At 49.9% G+C, this 27,312-nt stretch overlaps 1 protein-coding gene across 2 annotated transcripts; it reads left to right on the forward strand.

Annotated features, from left to right (window-relative positions):
• The first annotated feature begins 488 nt into the window (after positions 1 to 488).
• rnmt (RNA (guanine-7-) methyltransferase) lies at positions 489 to 27,312 on the forward strand. 2 transcript variants are annotated; one of them, XM_030121179.1, is made up of 11 exons: positions 489 to 515; positions 1,506 to 1,603; positions 1,686 to 1,815; positions 1,892 to 2,017; positions 2,097 to 2,212; positions 7,109 to 7,287; positions 8,906 to 9,070; positions 9,157 to 9,274; positions 25,705 to 25,806; positions 25,877 to 25,910; positions 27,063 to 27,312. In XM_030121179.1, exons 2-11 carry the CDS (start codon positions 1,514 to 1,516, stop codon positions 27,098 to 27,100), a joined length of 1,098 nt encoding a protein of 365 aa, XP_029977039.1. In that variant the 5' UTR covers positions 489 to 515; positions 1,506 to 1,513; the 3' UTR covers positions 27,101 to 27,312. The 2 variants fall into 2 exon arrangements, with proteins under 2 accessions (XP_029977039.1, XP_029977040.1); XM_030121180.1 differs by lacking the exon at positions 489 to 515 and adding an exon at positions 625 to 643.

Here is a 27,312-nt window from a genome sequence, read left to right on the forward strand (position 1 = left end):
ATGTGTTCATCTCAGTTACAGGGGTGATGAGAAAGAATATGAAATGTGATTGAATGTGGAACAGTGAATGTGATAAGGACTCATAGGAACTGTAGAAGAACCGCTTATGGAAGTGTGAACCAACAGAAATAAAAAATGCAGACATGATTTATGAAATGGAATGTTTATTAAAAAATTCAGACGTTATTCGGGAGTTAAACAAGATGCCTCTCGTCTTCTGTCTCCTCTTTTCACCTGCTTAAAACAGGCAATATTTTTGTCACTGTGGTCATCATCACCCTGAGACCCGTAACATAACAGAATGTTCTGTACATTGCACTTTGCATAATTAAAAAAAAAAAAAAAAAGATTTGGCTGCCCGGAGACATCTGGTACCTACACCGGAATCCTTTCAGTAAAAGCAGAATTACCAGAGGATGGCGGTATTGCAGCCGAGCTGTCTTTAAATCCCGGAGAAGAAGAAGAAGAAGAAGACGACCCTTCGGTGACGTCAGTAGCAAGCGCCGCTCCGCACGGTAAGGCTTTCTTCATCACATTTCTGAGTCGCAAACCGGATTTTCTCCGGATTTTCTCCGGATTTTCCCCAAGTCGGTTTCTTTGCTGTACTAAGTGAAGGGTCCGGACTGTTTCCAGTGTCATACCGGTGTGTTTAACCCACTCACGATCGAATTTACCGGGTCCGTTTACGTCGGGATTGTGGAAGCTGCGTTTGTTTAAGTTGGTGTTTCGGATTAACTGGTTCCCCTGTCATCAGACGTCTTCTTGCATCCCTCTTTGTTAGCAGTAACAGAAGATGTTAAAAACTCGACACATACGGAACGGCTTCGGATTTTATTAGCAGAATGTGTTCAAAACGTGTCAGAATTTTGTTGTTGTGCTCTGTAAACAAAATCAAGAGACGCCGCAGGGAAATCGGTCACCGGATTCCAGGGAAACCAGGTAATCCGAAACACCGTTGATGGCAACTTCCAGATAATTCAAGTTTCCTCATAAATGATTTGTAAATTCACCCATATTCAAAAGTGTTCCTGTTCTGTGTGGATAGAAAATACAGTTTTGTCTGTCTGACCTATTACACAAATCAAGAAAGATTATTCCACGTTTTATTTTTGCCAGCTCAATTTAAATGTAGATAATGCTTCTTTCTGAGAGTGGAAATCATGCCTGTGTGTGGAAAAATGTGAAGCTTCTGCAAAGCTCTGAATATATTGACTATGTTTCTCAGACTGAGTGGTAGAAGCATCGAGACCTCGGAGGTCCTTGGGGAGAGAATTGCGAATCCCAATTCTCTGCTTAATCCTCAATCGTACTCCTCATTCCTCACAATGCGCGCTCCCGTGAAGTTAAGTGTTGTCCCGTTCCGAAACAAGTTGAGGAAAGGAGCGAGACTAAGCGGCGTTATCTCCCAGTGATCCAGACCTCGGAGGTCCTCGAGGAGAGGATTACTCTGAAAACTGTAACTGGAGCGTCTGGAGAATAAAGCTGGGGCTGAATTGTGCTTTCAGGGTGAAATATGGACTCGGTCCAAACAGACTGGCCGAAGGACGGAGGAGGGATGAAGAGGAGGCGTGACGACGAGGAGATCTCCTCCACCAACAAACAGGTCCATCATCTGTTGCTGTAGTTCAGTGGTGACCTGTTCCCGTCTTGGCCGGGTTCTTGATAGACGTTGTGTCCTGGGTCAGGTCCCGGACCACGGGGTCAAGGTGGCGAGTCATTACAACAAGCTGCAGGAAGTGGGTCTCGCTGCTCGCAGCCAGAGCAGAATCTTCTTCATGAGGAACTTCAACAATTGGCTCAAGAGCGTGCTGATCGGTAACCTTTCCCCTGGTGACCTTGACGACGGGGACGCCTCCCGAGAAGCCCCTCAATCTATTTGTGCTGGTGACAGGTGAGATCCTGGAGCAGGTGAGGGGGGCGGAGCCTGGACCGGTGTCAGTGCTGGACCTGGGGTGTGGAAAAGGAGGAGACCTGCTGAAGTGGAGGAAAGGAGGAATCGATCACCTCGTGTGTGCAGGTCGCCGCTGCTCTGGCGCTCAGCCGAACCGAGCGATGGAGGACGGCCCGCTTCATGGAAGCGCTTTCTGTGTTTTCAGACATCGCCGAAGTGTCGGTGGAGCAGTGCCGCAGCCGCTACGAAGACATGCGGCGGAGAAGTCACGTCAGGGAGAAAATCTTCACGGCTCAGTTCATCACAGCAGACTGCTCCAAGGTCAGCAGAGTTCACCTTCTTCGTCCGTAGCGCCCGGGCCGCCCCGCGCCTCGCTGTCATACTAAGTATCGATCCCCATATTTATCAAGTAGCCTTCAGACTAAAGGCCTCAGTGTGCTCCCCGTCGCAGCGACGGCGTTCCTACGCCGCTACTGAGCACATCCTGCTTCTGCGTCAAGGGAACGCCTCCTCTGCCAAGCCGCCAGCAGTCACAACAACAACGTGGCTTCCGGAGCTCCGGCTTTACCCGGACATAGATCTATAGACACAGATTTCTAGACGTACGTATCTAGACACGCTGCACTGACTGAACATATATCTGCATATATGACACATCGGACCCCGGGCTGTGGAGGAGGACAGGCTGAGGGACCAGGAGGACATGTTGGTGAAACTAATGAGCTTCTGGACGATTAAAGCCGTTTTAGGAGCGGCTCTACACACAGCGCCGTCTGCTAGCAGGGCTAACTAGAGGTCGACCGATTCATTGGTTTGGCCGATCAATCGGCCCGATAGGACGTTTTACAAGCTATCGTAATTAACAGCAGATGGTCCTGATAGTGGCCGATGGCTGTTTTTATTTCATTTTTTCCGGCAGCGCAACCTGCTCCTTCCTTCGCCTGCTGCGGGAGAGAGAGAGGGAGGGAGCGAGAGAGGGAGAGGGAGCGAGAGAGGGAGAGGGAGCGAGAGAGGGAGAGGGAGAGAGAGAGAGAGAGAGAGAGAGAGAGGGAGAGGGAGAGGGAGAGAGGGAGAGGGAGAGGGAGAGAGGGAGAGGGAGAGAGAGAGAGAGAGAGAGAGAGAGAGGGAGAGGGAGAGGGAGAGGGAGAGGGAGAGGGAGAGGGAGAGAGAGAGAGGGAGAGAGAGAGAGAGAGAGAGAGAGAGAGAGGGAGAGAGAGAGAGGGACGTGGAGACACCATTAGCATCACTAAGTGTATTAAAACCTTCACAAGCTGAAAGTCAACATCTTCACCTCCTCTGTGGAGGAAATCAGTTCCAGCTGTTCAACAAGCAGAACGTGCATCATGTTAGCATAACAGCCACGTTTTACACAACCACACTGCTTGTTAAGCTAACAGCTAGCAGCTGGTTGAAAACACGCTGAAAGAAAGCGTCTCTGTGAAGGCAGCTCATCTTAGTTTGCCATGAATCTTAAAATTTGGCAATTTTAGCCGCTGTTTGACACAAACCAGTAACCCCCCCCCCCCCCCCCCCCCCCCCCTCGATTTTTCCCGCAGATATTGTGGAGGTTGTAGTGACTTTGCTGTTGGAAACTTTACTGTTCCTGCAGAGGGTTAGACAGGCTGTGTTTGGAAATGAATTCAGAATTTATTCTTTCAAAAAAGATAGCCTAATTAAAAAAAACCAAACCATTCTTGAGTAGTGATAAAGAACACAACTGTTTAGAGTGTATGAGGTATAAGTTAAGGATAAAGGTTACAGCTTATGGGAGGATGAGAAAATCAGAGTTCAAATCCCTTCACTGCAGATGCCTTGTTTAAAGGTGCTGTAGGCAGGATTCGGCATCTCCATCTCCATTTGACCCATCTGAGATGGCCATTTGAAACCCAGCGCAGCCAATCCTGTCCTGTTTTCTCTGACATCACGCCCTTACGCAAGTTAAGCCCCTCCCACAAGAACACGTGACGAACGCCCCTCGACCAATCACGGTTAGAGCCTCAGGGGCTCTTCTGATTGGTCAAAGATACCTGGAGCTGTGAGATTCCTTTTCAGCTCAGAGCAGAGACAGATGGAAACGCTGCCCCCTGGCGGTAGAGCAGTGATACTACACTCCTAAAGGATTATCAATGATACTCTAACGTTTAATCCAAAGAAAACTGAAAAATTAGCAGTGACTAGCAGAATCCTGCCTGCAGCAGCTTTAACCAGTGTTGTTATTTTTTATGGCGTACAGTATCATCACTCACTAAACGTGACGTCCCCCCCCACATTAAAGTCTAACAAAATTATCCATGTCAATTTTAATAGATACTGAATACACACAAGTTTCAATTAAATATATTGATTTTTATGTTTTCTTTCCAATTTTATACATTTGGATAATGTTCAGTAGTGCTAATAAAGTCAGAGTGTTCATTTTCAACAGTGTTGAATTTTTTTTCTGGGGGGGGCTGGGCTACCGGCCAATTAATCGGCTATCGGCCTTTTCCTGCTCCAAGCTATCGGTATTATATCGGCCTTTAAAAATCCACTATTGGTCGACCTCTCGTGCTAACACTGCTAACAGTACAGCGATGTGCGCCGCTCGATTTTGGATCTAAATTTCTCCTGAAGCTCTGTTCGGATCAGAAAAGCGTTCCAGGTGAGTTCTACTTTATTCTATAAACAACGTGAAAGCGGACCAATCGCAGCCCTCGACGTTCATGTCACCACGCGTCGCTTCGACGCAAAGTCATGATTTTCAGGAGGCGCACGTCAAGCCCCGGCGTAGGCGCTGCGTAGGGCTACGGCGTAGGGCTACGGCGCTACGGCGCAGGGCTACGGCGCAGGGCTACGGCGCAGGGCTACGGCGCAGGGCTACGGCGCAGGGCTACGGCGCAGGGCTACGGCGCAGGGCTACGGCGTAGGGCTACGGCGTAGACGTAGGAACGGCGTCACTGCGACGGGGAGCACACTGAGGCCTGAATTCATCATACGTAATGGAAGTGCGGAGGTCACAGTGAACCTCCTCCGAGAGCCTGTTTGTGCTACGTCACCTCCACCAGCCCTCACTGTAGAGCAGAGTGTGTGTGTGTGTGTGTGTGTGTGTGTGTGTGTGTGTGTGTGTGTGTGTATCTACACACTGCAAACCGTGAGATGTGGAGCTTCATGTGGCTTTTCAGTCGTGGCTCCATCCTCTGGTTTTCTCCTTTTTGTTTTTTTTTACATTCCACACTAATCTTCCATCCCGGTCCCTGCTGCTCAAAACAAAAAGACCAAGACCGGGGTTAAGCTGGGATATCTTGGCTATCCAGGATGATCTAATCCAGGATCCGGTTGCTCTAAAGTAGGGTAGGGCGAGTGAGATTAACAACAGTTACTGTGGAGATTTGTTTTGTGGAGCCAGTCTGCTCCAGACCAGGACCAGGTCCGGGATTTATTCTGCTCCAGACCAGGACCAGGTCCGGGATTTATTCTGCTCCAGACCAGGACCAGGTCCGGGATTTATTCTGCTCCAGACCAGGACCAGGTCCGGGATTTATTCTGCTCCAGACCAGGACCAGGTCCGGGATTTATTCTGCTCCAGACCAGGACCAGGGCCAGCATTCAGTCTTCTGTAGACCAGGACCAGGTCCGGGATTTATTCTGCTCCAGACCAGGACCAGGGCCAGGATTTATTCTGCTCCAGACCAGGACCAGGTGCAGGGTTTATTCTGCTGAAGGAGGAGCAAAGGCTGAAAAATGTGATGAAATCAATCTCATTGAAGTCAGGAACTTGGTCTGAAACCTGTGACACTTCATTAATGCTACCTTGACCCGGAAAAAAAATAAGTCTTCATTTCTGATATTTAGCATTTCAAATTGTGAAAAATTGTTCCTTTGGTCATGTAGCATCTCTGGTGTGTGAGCCTGAGGCTCTTTAGCAGGTAGCATGTAGCATCTCTGGTGTGTGAGCCTGAGGCTCTTTAGCAGGTAGCATGTAGCATCTCTGGTGTGTGAGCCTGAGGCTCTTTAGCAGGTAGCATGTAGCATCTCTGGTCATTCATCCTTTTAGTTTGTGTAGGGGTGTCCTCAGATATTCGACGATTTGATGATTCGTTGGAAGGGGCCTGATTCGACGTCCAATCATAGTCGAAGCATCGCAAAATGTGGTTATTAAACGAGGACCGTTCCATTCCAGCTGTATGGGGGTGCTGAAGGACTGATCTTACATAGAATTGCTTGTTTTTTTTCCAAATGAACATGATATAAAGCCTATTTGATATACATGTTAGCCTATCAAATACACTGTGGAAAAATTTACTTAACTTGTAGTTTTATTCAATATTCTGTCTATTTACTGTTTGTGAATGAACCTCCATGGTGAGTGGCACAGTCCCATTTTGCTCAGAGCTCCGTCACAGAGCAGCGTCTCGGTGGTGATTTGGCTGAACTTTAAAAGTCTTACAATGTGGGAAAAAAACAACAGAACTTCAGACCAAGTCAAAGATGATCCAAAAAAAGTCAAATGCAGATTGTGTCAGCAGCTCCTTTCTCATCACTCCACAACAACTGGATGGCTTTCCACCTGAAACGGGTCAGTAGCTGGGTAATTCGGATAATAAAAGATGTTTTTGTCACTTACTTCTCAATTTTAATGCTGAGTTTTATTTCGTTTAATTGTAATATTTTAGGTTATATATATATTTTTAATCTAAAAGGCTAATTCTATTTGATTTAGTGTTTGTTTTGCGTGGATGCTGCGCTGCGAAACGGACCCGACAGTGCAGTTGAGCCTGTTTCATTTAATTTGAGCAGATAATGTGAGAAATTGTTTCCAAAAAATGTGAGCTTATCTGCAGAGATTATAGATATAAATAAATGACATGCTGTAGCCCGTTTGTCAGAAGAGGGTTTGGTTCTGCTCATTTGAACTATACTTCATTTGTTTGATGTTTAGAGTCACCGACACTTTGTTCCAGTCTGTGTTTCAGTGTGGAGGAAAAAAAATAAGTGTTGTTTTACCTGCCTGCGCTGTTTTTTATTTATTTATTTATTTTTATTACTGCAACATTCTGCTGTAGCCTACATTCAAATGATAAAAAAAAAAAAAAGATTATAGATTCGACTATCAGTCGACGATCAACAGGATCGGACAAATCAGATTCGACTATGTAAATTCTTCGTCGGGGACGCCTCTAAGTTAGTGAATGAGTTGTGATCATTGGGATACTCATGTGACCTTTGACTTCTGTACAGGAGCTGCTGTCAGAGAAGCTGGAGTCCACCGAGCTGTTTGACATCTGCAGCTGTCAGTTTGTGTATCATTACTCCTTCGAGAGCGAGACGAAGGCCGACATGATGCTGAGGAATGCGTGCGAGCGTCTGAAACCAGGAGGCTTTTTCATCGGGACCACGCCGGACGCCTTCGAGCTGGTGTAAAGGCCCCGACACTCTGCCGTTTTCAGCCGCCACACACCAGACATCTCCACCGTGAGAGAATGCTTGTCACACGTCTGGCCGTGGCTCTAAAGCCGTGGCTCTAAAGCCGTGGTCCTCCGGCTCCATGTGAAACCGGGTCGAGGACGGCCGACGTCCAAAGACGAGCTCTGACCAATAAACATCTGAGTGTCTTTTGAGAAGTGGGAGACAGCCTGAGTGCAAATGTTGGCCTGATACCCCTTACCCACCGGCCAAAACACCCGTTTAAACCCACTGATAATCGGCTCCTCTTGGCAGTGGGAAAGGGTTTCAACGGCATTCCGACCCGGATCTATCCACCCTGCAAGCGACCCAGGTTTTAATCGGCTTGAGTGTGAATGGTACAGCCAGGTCGACGCGGTAATTTACATGATGACATCGACGTAGCGTGGCTACGTTAGCGTGGCTACTTTAGCGTGGCTACGTTAGCGTGGCTACGTTAGCGTGGCTACGTTAGCGTGGCTACGTTAGCGTGGCTACGTTAGCGTGGCTACGTTAGCGTGGCTACGTTAGCGTGGCTACTTTAGCGTGGCTATGTTAGCGTGGCTACGTTAGCGCACTTGTTGTTGTGTTTGGACACAACGTGAGATTTCCTTGAAGACGACCCAGCGCCGGCAGGACAGCGAGGCCAGAGAGCCTCTCCTGATCCGTAGGGAAGAGCAGATTCGTCGACGGGTACCGGGGACTGAGCTCGTCTGCATTGTTTACCTTGCTGTGCTCTTTCAAACCGATGATGTCATCAATGTGGGACACCATCAGTGCAGGAAAACGCGGCTCACCTGCAAGCGATTAGACCTGGGTCTGCAGGCGGAGGGAACAGAGTCAAATGCCGATTGTTAGCTAGTTTCAGTGGGAAAGGGGTATGAGTGTCGTCTGACTGTTAGTTTGACTGTTGGCCTGACTGTTGGTCTGAGTCTGACTGTTGGCCTGACTGTTGGTCTGACTGTGACTGTTGGTCTGAGTGTGACTGTTGGCCAGACTGTTGGTCTGACTGTGACTGTTGGCCTGACTGTTGATCTGAGTGTTGGTCTGAGTGCAACTGTCGGTCCGAGTGCAACTCTTGGTCTGAGTGTGACTGTTGTCCTGACTGTTGGTCAGACTGTTGGTCTGAGTCTGACTGTTGGCCAGACTGTTGGTCTGAGTCTGACTGTTGGCCTGACTGTTGGCCAGACTGTTGGTCTGAGTCTGACTGTTGGTCTGACTGTGACTGTTGGTCTGAGTGCGACTGTTGGTCTGACTGTGACTGTTGGCCTGACTGTTGATCTGAGTGTTGGTCTGAGTGCGACTGTCGGTCCGAGTGCAACTCTTGGTCTGAGTGTGACTGTTGGCCTGACTGTTGGTCTGAGTCTGATTGTAGGCCTGACTGTTGGTCTGAGTGCGACTGTTGGCCTGACTGTTGGCCAGACTGTTGGTCTGACTGTTGGCCAGACTGTTGGTCTGACTGTGACTGTTGTCCTGACTGTTGGTCTGAGTGTTTTTGTGAGTGTGACTCCTGGAAATGAATGTCCACACAATGCACTGCTGGGGTCAAACACCACCAGGCCTCTTTTTTAACCCCCCCCCCCCCCCCCGCAGGAAGCGTCTGGAGGCGTCGGACTCCCTGTCCTTTGGGAACCAGATCTTCGACGTGTCATTCCAGTCTAAAGGCTCGTACCCGCTGTTCGGCTGTCAGTACCACTTCAGCCTGGAGGGCGTGGTCAACGTGCCCGAGTTCCTGGTCTACTTCCCCCTGCTGGAACAGTGAGTAGGCTTGGTGCTTGGTAGCGTCTGGCCTCGGCGAGGCCTTCCTGGCCCTGAAAGCTTTGGTTTGGTTGTCGTCCTCTCAGCATGGCGAAGCGCTACAGGATGCGGCTGGTGTTGAAGCAACGGTTCTGGCAGTTCTTCCAGGAGAGAGTGAAGAAGGAGCAGCATCGCAGCCTTATGGCCAAGATGATGGCTCTGGAGGTACGGACCCTCGCCTGACTCCTCCCACAACATCTGTTCACCTCTGGCCGAATGCAGATCGGGAGAGCGGGGCCTGTTCAGGCGGTTCAGGAGGAGAGTCTCCCCCGAGGAACAGAGCTTCAGGAGAGGAACAGTCTGAAGGGTCTGAGAGAGACGGAGCTCACTGAAGGTCGAAATGGGCCAAAGAGTGTAGGAGCCCAAGCCAGAGGTCAAACCGCTGAAGTGGTCAGAACAGTCTTTAAGAAACAGGAAGGTCGTGGTGTGTCTGCTCTCCGCTTCCACAGCATCAGAAGTGATGATAGATGCAGCTTTAGTAACCACCGTGCCTATCTTCACTCACTCTCCGGACAGAAGCTCTTCACTGCTGAGAGCTGCACTGCTGTGATTTCAACAACATTCACAGGACTTTTCAGCCGCAGTCAAAGTTTCAATTTGAAAAACTGATCGTATTAACAACCGATCGTACCATTTTGAAAGGAATTTCACTGCAGTTGAATTTTGTTCCTGATTTGTGGCGCCCCCTGGAGGCCATGGTGGCCTCAGCATCTGCCTGTATTGCTGGATGAACGAGGCAGCGCTGGGCCCGTGCATGTGAAGGCTGCAGAGCTGTGCTTTTCAACATTTCCACAGAGATGGAGTTTTCAAAAAGTTGCACTTTCAATGGTTGTGGGCCTCATGGAGTCAAGTGGCCTCAGTTCAGCTGAGAACTGAACAACAGACGAGTCTCACTCTGCCTCCATATGGGGGGGGGGGGGATCACCTGCACATCCCTTGAAGTATAATATGAAAAACAACAGTATTGCCACTTCTATGATTTTGCAGTATATTAGAAAATTATTAAATGGAATTCACCTCAGCACATTTTTCATTATCAGGGTCAAGAAGGTTGGGTTTCGTTTTCAAAACAAAAAGTGAAAACTTTAGTTTTTTCTTAGGGTGCAGCCATAAGTTGACATTTTTGCAGCACAGACGTACTATTTCAGAAAACTCTTATTTTGAAATGCCACATCAGACTGCACTGCTTTTTTGTGAGTGGCATCCAGAGATAATCAGTCAGTCTGACATGGATGGGTTTGTAGCAGCGGACAGATTGAAGGTGTTGTTCTGAGTTGTTCTGAGATGTGCTGCTTGGTTGGGCTTTCAGAACGGGCCGATGCTCAGAGGAACACGTCACTGGGTGTGTTTTCTGCTGCAGGCGCTGGGGTTTCTTATTAGCAGCAGTTCTAATGTGTGTTCTACACTCAACAAAAGTATAAACGCAACACATTGGAAGAGGAGTGGACCAGCATTCCACAGGCCACAACTGACAATCTGATAAACTCGATGCAAAGAAGATGTGTTGCACTGCGTGAGGCGAATGGTGGTCACTCCAGAGACTGACTGGTTCTGAGGCCCCAGATCCCCAATAAAGCACAAAAAATGCACATTTCAGGGTGGCCTTTTATTGTGGACAGTTTAAGGCACACTGAGCACTAACCATGGTGTCTGATGAGCATCTGGATGGGGCACACCTGAGAGGTGGGACGGATTATCTCACTATCACACATTCAGACAGATTTGTGAACAATGTTTGAAAGAAATGCTGATATTGTGTATCTGGAATGAATTTTAGATCTTTGAGTCCATCTCATGAAAAATGGGAGCAAAAACAAAAGTGTTGCGTTGATATTTTTGTTGAGTGTATTAACTAGCTTCATTCGGATGAGATCTCCTTCACTGAATGTCACTTTTATTTTGAAATCTGTGTAAGTACACCAGTGGCGGCTGCTGGTCTTCCAAAGAGGGGAAGCTCATTTTCAGCAGACATTGTGTGTCTGTTTTTTTGTATGTAAATTCTATCAGCTTTCATGTCTTCTGTTGCCCTGTCAAAGTTGGACAGATCCACAGAGCCCACTGTGACCAGACACAGATCCCTGAGGTGGTTCCATCAGAGGCGTGGCCAGCAGGGCAGTTTATTGGTGACAGCACTTCAGTCAGCAGCTCACCTGGTCAGACCAGGACAGCTGGAAACACCTGGTACTTTCCCCACCTTTTGCACCCGCTCAGTCTTAGGAGTTGATCTGTTCTGCAGTTTAACACCAATTTTCTCTTCGTAAGGAAGACGATCAAATGGCTTCGCCAAAATCCGGTTCACAACATTCACCCTGTCTGCCGTTGTGTGCAGCTAGCTAGCAGCTGGAGCTGCTGGAGGCTGGAGAGCTGGGGTGAGAGACGGGGAGAAGCTCCGCAGCTCCACCTGCTGGTCGAGGACAGAAACCGCAAAGTGACGTCAACGAGTCTCCAAACACAACGCAGGTCGTTTTTCACCAACACAAACCCCTCATGCACACTGGATGCAGTCCGGCTCCGGTCCGGCTGGAGTCCGGCTCCGGTCCGGCTGGAGTCCGGCTCCGGTCCGGCTGGAGTCCGGCTCCGGTCCGGCTGGAGTCCGGCTCCGGTCCGGCTGGAGTCCGGCTCCGGTCCGGCTGCAGTCCGGCTCCGGTCCGGCTGCAGTCCGGCTCCGGCTGCAGCCCGGCTCCGGTCCGGCTGTAGTCCGGCTCCGGTCCGGCTGCAGTCCGGCTGCAGTCCGGCTCCGGCTGCAGTCCGGCTGCAGTCCGGCTCCGGCTGCAGTCCGGCTCCGGTCCGGCTGCAGTCCGGCTCCGGCTGCAGTCCGGCTCCGGTCCGGCTGCAGTCCGGCTCCGGTCCGGCTGCAGTCCGGCTCCGGTCCGGCTGCAGTCCGGCTCCGGTCCGGCTGCAGTCCGGCTCCGGTCCGGTACACCGCAGCACTGTGATTCTTCGCCTGCGGTGTCTCTGCAGTCCGCTGGAGAAGGTTGCCAGATCTGTCGTTATCCCACGTAGCCAATATGAAACCAGTTTTACTCAATAGAAAGCAGCCAAACCTCCGTCTCGGAGGAAAATGCAGGTTAAAACTGTATTTTTAACAAACACGTCATAAACACATCATCATTTCATCAACCCGTCCGACGTGTTCAATAAAAACGCTTGATTTGGCAGAAACCCGCCCAATCTGGCAACACAGACCTCCTCTGTCACAGAGCTGTTTTCATTTTGGAGTCATGTGACTTCTCAGCAGTGACGAAGAACAAAACTGTTCATTCTTCTAAAGCTATAATGACTACTTCACTGTTTGTTCTGTTTTCTAACAGAAGAAGTAAAAAAATAGAATATTAAGGCAAAAACACGACAGATTTTATTTTGAAGTCACTTATTTTGGAACACGTATCGCGTTTCCTTCCTGCACCCGACTTGCTTCTGTCTGGATTGACGCGGTAGGGCTGCGGGTCCGGAACAACAGGATCCTTGTGGAAAGAGAAGGAGCTCCACAGAGGCTCCGGAGCCGGACCGCGGCCGGACCAGAGCCGGACCGGAGCCGGACCGGAGCAGGACCGGAGCCGGACCGCATCGGGGGAAAGTCTCCGAGGATCAGCAAAGCCTCCGAATCGACTCAGAACAACAGAGTGAAAAACTTCAGAAGCGCTTCGGTGCATTTTTTTTTACTTCAAGACCACTGAGTTCATTTCACTGTCAGTCAAGCTTCAGACAGATCATCCAATCAGCACGCAGAAGCCCGGCGCCCAGGCCAGCCCACTGCCCATACACCCCCAGAGACGCCCGGTAGTCCGATGCCAAGCATTTTCAAATGAGCGTCCAGCTTCACTGCAGCGGAACAACACACTCTAGCTTCCGCATGGACGCCCAGCGTCCGGCTGGTTAAAGCGCCGCCGCTGGAGGAGGAGTGAGGAGAAGCCGAGTCAGTTCCTGAGATAAGAAGCTGATTCTGAACAAACGATGAACGTGTAGTCGCTAGGGCCGGGCGGTATAAACGATATAAACCGTATGTGATATACATTTGGCCCACGGTAGGGATTTTGGTCATACCGCCCAACCGCAATAGCACATTACGTCCACTAGGTGGCAGCAATGCAACGTTTTAGATGCCCGTTCCCAGAAGAAGAAGAACACAACAACAGCGATGGCGGAGAGCAGCGAACAGACAGAGGAAGAGCTCGTGAAAAAGATTGGTGCAACATCTGTAACAGTGATCTGTAACTGGCGGCCCGCCGGCCGAACAATATCTGGCCGCCAGATGATTTAGAGAATCTGAGGCAGCTGCTTCACGGAGGCAGTAACTCCGCCCCTCAACCTGTCAGCATCCAGCTCCTCCTGAACCTTCTTTACCTGTGAAACACCTGAAACCCTCTGATTCAGAGAACTACCTGCAGCTCCTGCTGCCTTCAGGGACACTTTGTAAAAGTAGCTGCTGATGGACGCTACCGTGCCTCAGTCAGCTGTTAGCTTAGCTGTTAGCCACCGACAAATCAGTCAAAAAAAAAATTGGCCAGACGCCAAATCAAGTTGCCGACCCCTGATCTGTAATCTGGACCTGATTTGGGTTCAAAGTAACTTGATTTATGTTATTTAATAGTTTAAAAACCACTTCCTGCTTCCTTGTTTCACCCTGTGCTGTGGTAACCATGGTAACCAGTAAGATTGTTAGGCTGAAATTCATACATCAAACTAGAAAATTCCTGTGGAAATTTTGGCTTTTATCATGATAAATACCGTCTACCGTGTAAGTTTCAGATTATACCGTGATACAGATTTCAGGCCGTATCGCCCTCCCCTCGCTGTCGTGCAGATTTAGTCAATGAAATGTACACAACAGTAAATATTGGACCGCTTATTTTTTTTTACATTTTAGGGGAAGTTGAGCTTCCCTTGCAGTCTCACAGCCATCGCCTCTGGAGCACACCAACGGTGATGCCGGGGGTGGGGGGGGCATCAACGCTTGGCGGCGCAGCCCCCCCCCCCCCCCCCCCCCCCCCCGTGATCAGTTATGAGCTTTCAAAGGTGAGTTGCGCTGTTTACTTTTTTGCTGTTTGTTGGACAAATGTGTTTATACTACCCGCTGTGGTAATCACATCTGAAAGTGGTTTATACCAGCGGATTCATGAGAATTTAAGCTTTCTAACGGTACATAGTGTGTCGGTGGAATTTGCAAAATGCGTCTGGATTTTTGATAAATGCATCGGGAGAAGTTGTCTGAGCTTAAGGGGTTAATTGTTTCACCACTTCACTGCTTTTGAAAGACCAACAAATAAAACAATAGTTCAGATGACATGGAAACAACATTTTAATTTTTCCCTGATTCTTCTCTGGGCTCCTTCATCTGGATTTCCAGTGTAAACCTGCATGTTCAATGGTGTTTGCATCACATGCTGCCCAGTTTTTGATCCCAGATTTAGCTGTTTTGGAAGGCATGGACAGTGAGCTCGGAATGCCTCCAGCCTTTCCTCCTCTGTGATATCAGGGTCTGGGTTATAGAGTAGTGGAGGTGGTTCTACCCACTTGTCCCACACTGTCCTCAGAGCTCCCAGGTTGTCTCTCCTGTCTACAAGTCCTTGTCTTTGGATTATCAAATTGGACGAGTCTGGAGAAAATGTTAAGTCTCCAGAGACTCTGTGGCTCAAAATCTGGCCCTGCCTGTCTCTGCATCCCACAGACTGGCTGTCGATTCATCTGTTGACCTGTAGACCCCCGCCAGGACGAGGAGCCCCAAACACACTCCTGAATGTGTTTTGTCAACTCCATCCACTTCTCCCCAAAAACACACCTCAGTCTTAAATTAGACCAGATCCAGAATGATTTTCTGTACTGGATTAGGCCTGACCGGCTCAGCAGCTGACCTGAGGTCCGTCACACGAGTCGCTGCCACTGTCTGTGATTCCTGCAGACAGGTCTGCCTGATGCGTATTTGGGGATGAGCACCGCTGCAGCACCATCTTGTGACATGAATGTCTGGCTTGGGGGAATGGGAATATAAATCCCCTCATGTGGTTCAGAATCATTACAATCAGAATTTAGCTCGAGAGTTTTCCTGCGATAACATAAATGGTTTTGTGTGTGTGTGGTGTGTTTGTTTGTGTGTGATTGTGGTGAAATCTGTCTCACAGTTTCATGCAAATAAAGAAATAATCTGACATTTCTGTAGTGGCTATTTGTCTAAAATGCAACAAAAATCAAAACTCAAACTTCAAACTGCCACTGGTGCTCCGGGTCGTGGTCTACGCAGGCAAAAGAAATCATAGTCCAGCAAAATTCCAGTGAGGTTTATCATGGTTTATTCTCCAAGGCAAGCAAACAATTGGAGCGATCATTTCCTGCTGCTTCTCTCGCGCTGGTAAAAAACCATATAGCCCCCCCCAGGTGCACCCTGATCCTCTGCCTGCAACCTCCCTAAATAACCTCCAGGTGCAGGTGGTACCAATTAACTCTGCAAAAGCAAGCCTAACAGAAAATAATGTGCCAATTACCCAAACAAACATGCTGAATAAACAAACAATAAATCTAAACAAAATAAACACTATAAGAAATAACACAAACAAAACATAAATTAGAAAATATTCAAAAAATACTCAAAGACTAGTAAATAGCTCTAACAATTTCTGACACCCTTTTACCTGCAGTTTGACTGCCGGGTCACGTTGACCCGAACAGCTTCTGTCATATAAAGATGCAGGGCTGGTTGCACATATGCAGTGGTGGCACAGCTAACCACAAAGTTAGCTTCGATAACGCTGAACCGATAAACTGCTAAAAGATTTAGCTGAAGCTAACAATAACCGCTAACCCTAACTTTCATTATATGAGTAGGTGCGTTGGACGTGAGAAAGCCAGAGGCAGACCTTTAAGACTTCTGAGCCGCCCCGCCCAGATGTGGCCCGGGTCACTGATACGTAGGACCTACGTAGGGCATCGAAAACTTGTGAGACCCAAACGAGATGGGTCCCAGAGGAGCCGCTGTGAGCTGCTGGAGAGCAACTCACCCTGCCTGGCCCAGCGCTCTGGTTCAGACCGGCCGGGGACTGGACCCCAGCCCTCTCCTCATCAACGGTAACACGCTTCATTTGCATAAATACACACCCCCACGGTGGGAGTCATGAGAAACACAAACATGGAGAACCATAGGGCTGTCCGAGTTGGAGGCAGACTGATAACTCCGCCCCACGGCTGCTCCGTCTACTTCGCCTGGCTCCGCCCACCTCTGGCTTTGCCATCGTGAACACACCTGGTGACTTGCAGACTCTATGGACTCAGTAAGCTGACGAGTTGGCACTCAGGACTCCATTGACGATCCGGCGCGTGAAATGCGCACATGCGGCATTTGTTGACGTCACGCCATGACGCAAGCACGTACGCGAGTCGTTCAAAAACCCCCAGAATCTTGAGTTCAGGGCTTTCTAACAGTTTTTGAATCGTTTCAATCGGACAAACGGATTGGGAGTTATATGCATGAAAAAATCCATGTTTTTTTCTAAACAATTTTCTGCTCTTTTAACCGCAGAGAAGAGACTTTTCATGACTTTGCACAGTAACTGAAGCACGTACGAGAGGCGTTCAAGTACCCTCGGAAACTAGAGTTTCAGGTTCATGTTGACGTAGTCGGCCTACATTGGTTCCCAGAGCTACCGCTAATGTGTAAATTTAGCGGAAGCTAATTAGTCTGCTAATGTTTTTCAAAGTTAGCTGAACAGCTAATCCGCTAATGAAAATGTTAGCTTATTAGCTAATTAGTGGTTAGCTGATTAGCGGACTGCGCCCACCACTGCAAATGTGTGAAATGACCCATTTTCATTTTATATGTTGATCACACTAATTAAGGCAACCAGAAGACGTTTCATCCTGAAAAAAAAATAATTTTAAATACTTTTCCTACATCTTCAAACTTTAAAACGGGTCAATTTGACCCGTAACATGATAGGAGGGTTAAACTTTTTCAACAAAAAACTGAAAAGTGGGGCGTGCAATATTATTCGTCTCCCTTGCATTAATGCTCTGTAGCGCCACCTTTTGCTGCAGTTACAGCTGTAAGTCACTTGGGGGATGTCTCTGAGCTTTGCACATCGAGAGACTGAAATTCTTCCCATTCTTCTTGCAAAACAGCTGGAGCTGAGTGAGGTTGGATGGAGAGTGTTTGTGAACAGCAGTCTTCAGCTCTTTCCACAGATTCTGGATTGGATTCAGGTCTGGACTGGGACTTGAATAATAATAATAATACATTTTATTAAACAGAAATCTGAAAGTGACTTGACCATTCTAACACTTGAATATATTTATTTGTGAACCGTTCCCTTGGAGATTTGGCTTGATGTTTTGGATCTTTGTCCTGTTGGAGGATAAATCTCCGTCCCAGTCGCAGGTCTGTTGCAGACTCCAACAAGTTTTCTTCCAGAATGGTCCTGTATTTTGCTCCATCCATCTTCCTGTCCCTGCTGAAGAAAAGCAGCCCAACCACGATGCCTCCTCCACCTTTGACAGTGGGATGGTGCGTTCAGGGTGAGGAGCTGTGTTGCTTTCACGCCAAACATATCGTTTTGCATTGTGGCCAAAAAGTTGGATTTTGGTTTCGTCTGAGCAGAGCACCTTCTTCCACATGTCTGGTGTGTCTCCCAGGTGGTTTGTGGTAAACTTCAAACCAGACTTTTTATGGCTATCTTTGAGAAATGGCTTTCTTCTTGCCACTCTTCCATAAAGGCCCGATTAGTGCAGTGCAGCACTGATTGTTGTCCTCTGGACAGACTCTCCTCCCTCAGCTGTAGATCTCTGCAGTTCATCCAGAGGGATCCTGGGCCTCTTGGCTGATCTCTGGTCAGTCTTCTCCTTGTTCCACATGAAAGTTTAGAGGGACAGCTTTGGCAGCAATAACTTCAACCAGACGCTTCCTGTAGCTGCAGATCAGTCTGGCACATCCATCAGGACTCATCTTGGCCCGTTCTTTACAAACTGCTGTAGTTCCGTCAGATTCCTGGACGTCTGGCATGAATGGCTGTCTTGAGGTCATGCCACAGCATCTCAATGGGGTTCAGGTCTGGACTTTGACTTGGCCACTCCAGAACGTGGATTTTGTTCTTCTGAAACCATTCTGAAGTGGATTTACTTCTGTGTTTTGGATCATTGTCTTGTTGCAGCGTCCATCCTCTTTTAGCTTCAGCTGTCTGACAGACGGCAAAACGATGTTGTCCTGCAAAACATCCTGATAAACTTTTGAATTCATTTTTTCCCGTTGATGATTGCAGGTTGTCCAGAACCTGAGGCAGCAGAACAGCCCCAAACCATGATGCTGCCTCCACCATGCTTCACGGTGGGAGGAGGTGTTGATGTTGGTGAGCTGTTCCATTTCCCCTCCACACATGACGTTGTGTGTTCCTCCCAAACAATTCAACTTTGGTTTCATCAGTCCACAAAATATTTTGCCAAAACTTCTGTGGAGTGTCCCAGTGCCTTTCTGCGAACGTTAAACGAGCAACAATGTTTTTTAGACAGCAGTGGCTTCCTCCGTGGAGTCCTCCCATCAACACCATTCTTGGCCGTTGTTTTACATAGAGCTGATGTGTGCAGACATTGCACTGTGCCAGTGATTTCTGTAAGTCTTCAGCAGACACTCTAGATCAGGGGTGTCCAAAGTGGGTCCTGGAGGGACGCAGCCCTGCATGTTTTCCACGTCTCCCTGCTTCAACACAGCTGATTGCATTGAGGCTCGTTATCAGGCTTTCTGCTGGACTTGACCATGAATCATCATGAGATTCAGGTGTGTTGAAGCAGGGAGACGTGGAGAACATGCAGGTCTGCGGCCCTCCAGGACCCACTTTGGACACCCCTGCTCTAGGGTTCCTTTCTACCTCTCTGAGTATTCTGCGCTGAACTCTTGGCGTCATCTGTGGTGGACGGCCACTCCTTGGGAGAGAAGCAACAGAGCCAAACTCTCTCCATTTGTAGACGACTTCTCTGACTGTCGACTGATGAACATTCAGACTTTTACAGATGGTTTTGGATCCTTTTCCAGCTTTATACAAATCAACAATTCTTAAAGCTATAGTGCGTAATTTTTAAATGTCTATGAATGTCCGTTTTAGCCAAGCCACTACTAGTGGAGATGACAAAATGCAGATTAAGCCGATCGGCTCCTCTAACATGTCGCGGGATTTTTCAATATATGTAATTCTTGCTTTGCTTGTCGACTGGCGACATTCCCGCGCTGGTGCGCAGGAAATTACGCATTTTACGTCACAACAAGAAGGGAGGGGGAGGACGGAGGGTCTCATAGCAACAGGCTCAGCTCACAGTCTCAGGCAGACCGAGGAAGCCACATGCTATCAGGGATTCCGCCAGACCTTTTCAGTCCGGGCGCCCCACCCGTGCTAAATTGTGCAGCGCCCGGACAACGGAGAGGAGAAAAAAAAACTTTCCGTCAGTCGAACACTGGCAGCGTTAGCAGCGTTAGCCGTTAGCAGCGTTAGTAGCAACACCACACGCTCCCCCCCACCCCGCCCCCGGCCAAACTCTTTTCCTGCAGGAAACACTGTACTTTGTGTGTAACACTTCGTTTTTCATCAAGAAGCAGCTACCGGAGACCAACGGACAACAGATGATTTCTGCTGACGACCACTGGGTCTGTTCATCCACTAACCTGTCAGTTACAGACTAGCAGGCACCTTGTCTCCTGTTTGTAATAAGCTATTTGCGTTTCTGTAGCCAAAAAAAAGAAAACAATAATTACCTTTTCGGAAGAGTCCATCTTTTTTTCCACCAGCTGTCCTTATTCACGCAGAATAAAAACCATTTTCAACGCGTGAATCACCGTGGCAGTGGTTGTGGGGAGAGGGGGAGGGGGGACACCGGGGACACCGGGGACAGCTGGGCGTTCGTCATGTGGAAGCGCCGGATTTATTGTTGTGAGAACGCAGAATTCCGCTAGAGGGCGACCGAAGTTACGCACTATAGCTTTAATGGCAGGTCTTCAGACAGCTCTTTTGAGCGAGCCATGGTGCTCATCAGACAGTGCTTCTCATCAAAACAATTCTTACCAGCTGTGTGCTTTATGGGCAGGGCAGCTTTAAAGTCCGGGTAAAGCAGAAATAAATTTGTGTCATGAGTTTGTCACACTGCATAAGCATGTGTCATCAACCACTGAGCCAAATCTGAATGATTAAAAAAATTGCTAAGTATATAAAATAAGCTCTCAAAATCATGGAAAAACAAGCTCTTCTCTCTGCTGTGAAACGCTGGGGGCGTGTCAGCCTCCGCCGGGGAGCGGACAACCGCCGTGTCAGCCTCGCGCCAACGAGCCTCCGCCCGGGAGCGGGGAACCAGCGACTGCCTTGACTCACATATTGCTAAGCCATTGCTTTCAATATGACGTCGGTCCACCCTTTGCAGTTATTACATCTTCAGCTCTTCTGGGAAGGCTGTCCGAAGGTTGATGAGTGTTTATAGGAATCCTTGACCATGGCGAGGTCACACAGGCCTGGCTCTGTCGCCGCTCTGATTCACCCCAGAGGTGTTCTATGGGGTTCAGGTCCGGACTCTGTGCAGGCCAGTCCAGTTCATCCACACCAGACTCTGTCATCCAGGTCTTTATGGACCTTGCTTTGTGCCCTGGTGCAGAGGAAGGGGCCTGCTCCAAACTGTTCCCACAATGTTGGGAGCATGGGGTTGTCCAAAATGTTTTGGTATCCTGAAGCATTCAAAGTTCCCTTCACTGGAACTAACTGGCCAAGGACCAACTCCTGAAAAACAACCCCACGCCATGATTCCTCCTCACCTGGCACAGTGCAGTCCCACATGCACCGTTCTCCTGGGAACCTCCAGACCCAGGCTAGTCCATCAGATTGCCAGATGGAAAAGCGTGATTCATCACTCCAGAGAACGTCTCCACTGCTCCATATTCCAGTGTTGGCGTGCTTTACACCACTGCATCCGGCGCTTTGCATTGCACTTGGTGATGTGTGGCTTGGATGCAGCTGCTCTGCCATAGAAATCCATCCCATGAAGATCTCTGCGTTCTGGACCTGGGCTAATCTGAATGTCGCAGTAAGTTGGGAGCTTTGTAGCAGTTGGCTGTGCAGAAAGTCGGCGACCTCTTTCCACTCTGTGCCCTATCATCCGCTGACCCCTCTCCATCAGTTTACATGGCCGACCACTTCATGGCTGAGTTGCTGTTGTTCCCAAACTCTTCCGTTTTCTTATAATAAAGCTGACAGTTGACTGTCAAGGTGCCAAACATAGAGGTCCTCACGCGCTGGCCTCCCCACAGTGTATACCGGGGGTGTCAAACTCAGCCAGAAAGGGGGAAGTGGCTGCAGGTTTTCGTTCCAACTAAGCAGGAGCACGCCAGACTCCACTCCTGTCATCAAGCTACACTGAAGACCTGATGAAATGAGTGGCGTCTGGTGTGCTTCTGCTTGGTTGGAACGAAAACCTGCAGCCACTCGGCCCTTTCTGCCACGAATTTGACACCCCTGACGTATACACTTCGGACAGCGAAGGCTGCGCCGGCACGGCCATGTTCGCCGGATGGAAGACGGCCGAATCCCTAAAGACATCTTGTATGGTGAGCTAGCGGCTGCCGCGAGACCTGTTGGCCGACCCAAGCTGCGCTACAAGGACGTCTGCAGCGCGACATGAAAGCTCTGGACATCAACACTGAGAGCTGGGAGACCACAGCAGCTGACCGCAGCAGATGGCGCAGTGTGGCCAAGAAGCAGCTGAAGACGGGCGAAAAGAAGATCCAGAGCCTGGCAGAGGACAAGAGATCCAGACGACCCGGCGCCGCTCACACCTGGAGACGACCCGGCGACTGCTCACTCCTGGAGACAACTCGGCGACCGCTCATTCCTGGAGACAACTCGGCGACCGCTCACTCCTGGAGACAACCCGGCGACCGCTCACATCCTGGAGACAACCCGGCGACCGCTCATTCCTGGAGACAACTCGGCGACCGCTCACTCCTGGAGACGACCCGGCGCCGCTCACACCTGGAGACGACCCGGCGACCGCTCATTCCTGGAGACGACCCGGCCCCGCTCACACCTGGAGACGACCCGGCGACCGCTCATTCCTGGAGACGACCCGGCGCCCACACCTGGAGACGACCCGGCGCCCGCTCACACCTGGAGACGACCCGGCGCCCGCTCACACCTGGAGACGACCCAGCGCCCGCTCACACCTGGAGACGACCCGGCGCCGCTCACACCTGGAGACAACCTGGAGACAACCCCTTGACCGCTCATACCCAGAGACAACCCGGCGCCGCTCACACCTGGAGACAACCCCTTGACCGCTCATACCCGGAGACAACCCGGCCCCGCTCACACCTGGAGACAACCTGGCGACCGCTCACTCCTGGAGACAACTCGGCGACCGCTGACTCCTGGAGACAACCCGGCGACCGCTCACTCCTGGAGACAACTCGGCGACCGCTCACTCCTGGAGACAACCCGGCGACCGCTCACTCCTGGAGACAACCCGGCGACCGCTCACTCCTGGAGACAACGCGGCGACCGCTCACTCCTGGAGACAACTCGGCGACCGCTCACTCCTGGAGACAACCCGGCGACCGCTCACTCCTGGAGACAACCCGGCGACCGCTCACTCCTGGAGACAACTCGGCGACCGCTCACTCCTGGAGACAACCCGGCGACCACTCACTCCTGGAGACAACCCGGCGACCGCTCACTCCTGGAGACAACCCGGCGACCGCTCACTCCTGGAGACAACCCGGCGACCGCTCACACCTGAATCCACTGTGGCAGAGTCTGTGGCTCTCGTATCGGCCTCACCAGTCACAACTGAACCTGTTTGATCCATGGCCCCAACGTGGCATGACTGACGTCGGTTGGTCGGTCGGTTGGTCGGTCGGTCGGTCGGTCGGTCGGTCGGTCGAATATTGAGGAGGAGGAAATTTCACCTCTGGATTTGTTGCACAGGTGACGTCCTGTGATAGTTCCATGCTGGAATCCACAGAGCTCCTGAGAGCGGCCGTTCTTTCACCGATGTTTGTCAGAACAGTCTGCGTACCGAGATGCTTGATTTTATCCACCTGTGGCCAGGCCACGTGATTAGAACACCTGATTCTGATCATTTCAATGGGAGCTGGAGGGTTCTGCAGGATCTACCAGAGTCCTGGGAGCTGGAGGGTTCTGCAGGATCTACCAGGGTCCTGGGAGCTGGAGGGTTCTGCAGGATCTACCAGGGTCCTGGGAGCTGGAGGGTTCTGCAGGATCTACCAGGGTCCTGGGAGCTGGAGGGTTCTGCAGGATCTACCAGGGTCCTGGGAGCTGGAGGGTTCTGCAGGATCTACCAGGGTCCTGGGAGCTGGAGGGTTCTGCAGGATCTACCAGGGTCCTGGAGCTGGAGGGTTCTGCAGGATCTACCAGGGTCCTGGGAGCTGGAGGGTTCTGCAGGATCTACCAGGGTCCTGGGAGCTGGAGGGTTCTGCAGGATCTACCAGGGTCCTGGGAGCTGGAGGGTTCTGCAGGATCTACCAGGGTCCTGGGAGCTGGAGGGTTCTGCAGGATCTACCAGGGTCCTGGGAGCTGGAGGGTTCTGCAGGATCTACCAGGGTCCTGGGAGCTGGAGGGTTCTGCAGGATCTACCAGGGTCCTGGGAGCTGGAGGGTTCTGCAGGATCTACCAGGGTCCTGGGAGCTGGAGGGTTCTGCAGGATCTCAGCTGTTCTAGCACTGCTCTCTTCTGGATCGAGATCTCAGATGTGGTTCCTGGTATTTCCTGGAGCCATGCATCTAGCTTGGGGGTTCCTGTCCTTAGTGCCCCCCTTCCATCACTACTGGTGTGAAGGGGGGGTGCCGCCCCCTCACAGACTCCCTCGCCCCCTCAGTCAAAATATAGTGTTTCATTACAAAGTTAAGTTTTCAGTCTATTATGTGCTGAAAAAACGTCAAACTCCGCTGACGCGCTTAAATCAATATGAAGTCTTGAGCTGCTCAAAATTCAAAAAGAGGAGAGTCCAGCTCTGCTGAGGGTGACAGCTGCTTATTTTATCATTTGTTTTGTGACTGTCGGTGCTTTTTAGCAATGTGGTTAATGATCATACGTTGCTGGGCATGTTGGATCAGCGCCGCCGATCTGTGGATTCTGTTTTTGTGTTGCTCCGTTACGTTTTCTCCACCTATGCAGGGGTGCACATAATATTTTTTGTCTGGTTCTCAGGGGAGAACCTTGGGTTGTTGCTTGGTCCTCACATTTTTAAATACTTTTTTTTTTTTTCCCAGAGGTATGCGTGGACAACGCTACACAGCCTGCTTTAATTTCAACTGAAAATGAAGAGAAGCAGCAACAGAATGTCTGAAACCTTCTAACTTTCACAAAATACAATGGTGTTAAAAGTTCTGAAAAATAAAAGTGCTCGTACAGTATCTGCTTTTTATCCCTTAAAGGGCCTGTATCCTGCTTTTTTAGCTCGTCCGAACCTCATTATTGGCATTAACATGGTAACAGTTTATTTTTGGCGCTAAGGAAAAGTCATTATGTGTGAAATAAAAGATTTTCGGGGGCTAATTCTGAAACCCGGAAGAGAAAACGCTGCGTTTCACTGAATCCCGCCTCTCCCCCTGTGGACTTTGACTGACAGCGAACTTCAACCAATCGGAGCTTCAAAACAAATACATCATGTGTTAGCTTCTCTAAGCTTTAGCTTTCAGACGACGGTTAAAGTTTATCTCCGTAATCGGAGATAGAAAAAGCAGCTACGCTGATGGCCGAGGGCCTGCGGGGGGGGGGGGGGGGGGCTCAGCTGCTGCTGGTCAGAGGAGAGCGTCCTGTTTTCTGAGGGGGGGGGGGGGGAGAAGAGTGGTGGGAGGAGTCCAACTTTTGTGACGTACTGAGGTTTGAAGAGTTTCAAACGAGCTGTTTTCTACCTGAAGGGAGGGGCTGCAGTAGAGAGCAGCGGACTCGCATGGATGAAGGCAAATAACCTTCTGGGGGTGGTTTCAAAGGGAAATCAACTTTGTGGCATGCTGAAAACCTTAAAAAAAAAAAAGGATTTTGCATGATATAGGTCCTTTAAACCAGCGGTTTTCAAAGTTCGCGCCTCCCCTGGGGGGCACCAGAGAGCTTCAGGGGAGGCGCAGCCAGCCCCCCCGGTCCGACGGTACGGGTGAGCGCTGGCCTATCCGACACACAGATGCGCACCTTGCTATCCCCAAATCTTGGTACGCAAATGAGCGTTGGTGTTTCGTCAGGTGTGCATTTTTTTAATTTGGTAGCACTTGTGCACCAGCGCACCGCTTAGGAGCAGCCTGATTATGTGTGTTTGTTTTTTTCTGGAAAGAAAATGAAAAGCTACCGTTTTGTTTGGCACTTCTTGACCCTGTTAATGGAAAAATGCATTAAATAGTGAGTTTTAAATTAAAACTGAAAATCAAATCACCAGTGTTTTTGTTTTCTGAGCATAAAGTCCAATGACCAGAACACACAGTGACATGAGAGCCGGAGCTGCTGCTGCCCCGTTTCCACAGCGTCTCCTCGTTGAAGAACGCCTGTCGGAACAGATGTGTTCCAGATGTCAGACCTGAGGTCGGACCGGAGGGTCCAGGTCTGCCGCTGACCGCCGCTCTCGTTCCCCGTTTTCAGACGTATTCCCATGAAGACCCTGGTCAACCCTCTGAAGACAGCACAGGAGAGTACTGCCATGCTAAAGAGTACTGTGGCAGAGCTGGAGTGAAACTCCCAGTGGTGAGTGTGTTCACAGCTTCACCAGGTGTGTGATGAAGTTCAGTCTGACGGTGCTTCTGTGTGTTCACAGGGAACTCTGAGCAGATCTGAGTGGGAAGCAGCCAGTAAGTTTCTCTGAACGCCCGCTAACATGTGACTGACGGCCGCCGCCACAACAGCAAGCCTTCCAGCAGGCCTCAGACCGCCGCAGCAATGCTCTAACTCCCAGCAAGCCTTTCAGCAGGCCTCAGACCGCCGCAGCAATGCTCAAACTCCCAGCAAGCCTTTCAGCAGGCCTCAGACCGCCGCAGCAATGCTCTAACTCCCAGCAAGCCTTTCTGTTGAACTGCCTTTAGTAATCCCACAAGGGGAGTGTCTCTCTGCCCCGGCAGCCATTCATACAGCGCCTGTCTTGGGCGACAAAACAGAGTGGTGTGTGTGTGTGTGTGTGTGTGCATGGAGTTAGCATGGGGTTAGCATGGAGTTAGCATGGGGTTAGCATGGAGTTAGCATGGGGTCAGCAGAAGCAGCAGTGTCATGCTAGCAGCGCTTCATGAGGTTGGGGCTGCTGGACAGCCGTGGATCAAGTCTCCAGAGAGACTCAGTTTCAGGACGCTGCCTCAGAACGCCCTGGCTCCAGCTTGTTGTTTACCGGTCAGCCCGTGCAGCGAGTGAGACGCGTCATCAGGGCATGCTCCGCCCACCAGCCAATCATCATCGTGTCGTCGTCCCCCCCCCCCCCCCCCCCCCCCCCCCCCCCCCCCGCTCTCTCCTGCAGCTGATGGCAGAAGCTGACACTCCGCTTCATTCAATCTAATTGTAGTAACTCGCAACTTCATTTTCTCAGTAACGGTAACGGCGTTGCAAAGATGGGAAAAGTAATGAATTAGATTATTCGTTACTGAAAAAAATAACGCTGTTAATAACGCCGTTATAATCTAATGCCGCTATTACCAACAGTGGGAGCGATAGGAAAGGCGTCCGCCTCCTCCAAGAGCCAAGCAGAGGTGCCACCAAAACATCAGTGTTTGCATTTAAGTCTGACTTTTTACACCAAAAAGTTTCAGCAAACCTTCAACCATCCCAGCAAATAACAGACATTCCACAAAATGTTTAACAGTCCCTCCAAACCATCAGCAATCCAGCCAAACCTTCAACAGTCGGAGCATTTACGAAATGCCCACCGAACCTTGACCCATCTCGCCGAACCTAAAGATGGAGAAGTGATCCGGAGGCGTCAGGATGTGTTTGACACTCGTCTCTTGTCCTCTCTGCAGGTATCTACCTGGTGTTTGTCTTCCAGAAGATGTCCTGAGTCAACGCTGGGGGTTTGACTTTGTATTTTCTTAGTTTGTTCTGTTTCACTCCAAACTGTTGGTGACTTGTTGTAAAACAAACTTCAACTCAAACTTGATGTTTTGTTTTGGGGGTTTAGTTGTTGTTGCTGTTCTTGTTGAGATAAGTGAAAGAAGTTTGAGGGGACTCAATAAATAAATAAAACCTGAAATCTGCAGCATGAGGAGTTCT

The sequence above is a fragment of the Salarias fasciatus genome, chromosome 22, assembly GCF_902148845.1.
Source record: "Salarias fasciatus chromosome 22, fSalaFa1.1, whole genome shotgun sequence".
Taxonomy (NCBI): domain Eukaryota; kingdom Metazoa; phylum Chordata; class Actinopteri; order Blenniiformes; family Blenniidae; genus Salarias; species Salarias fasciatus.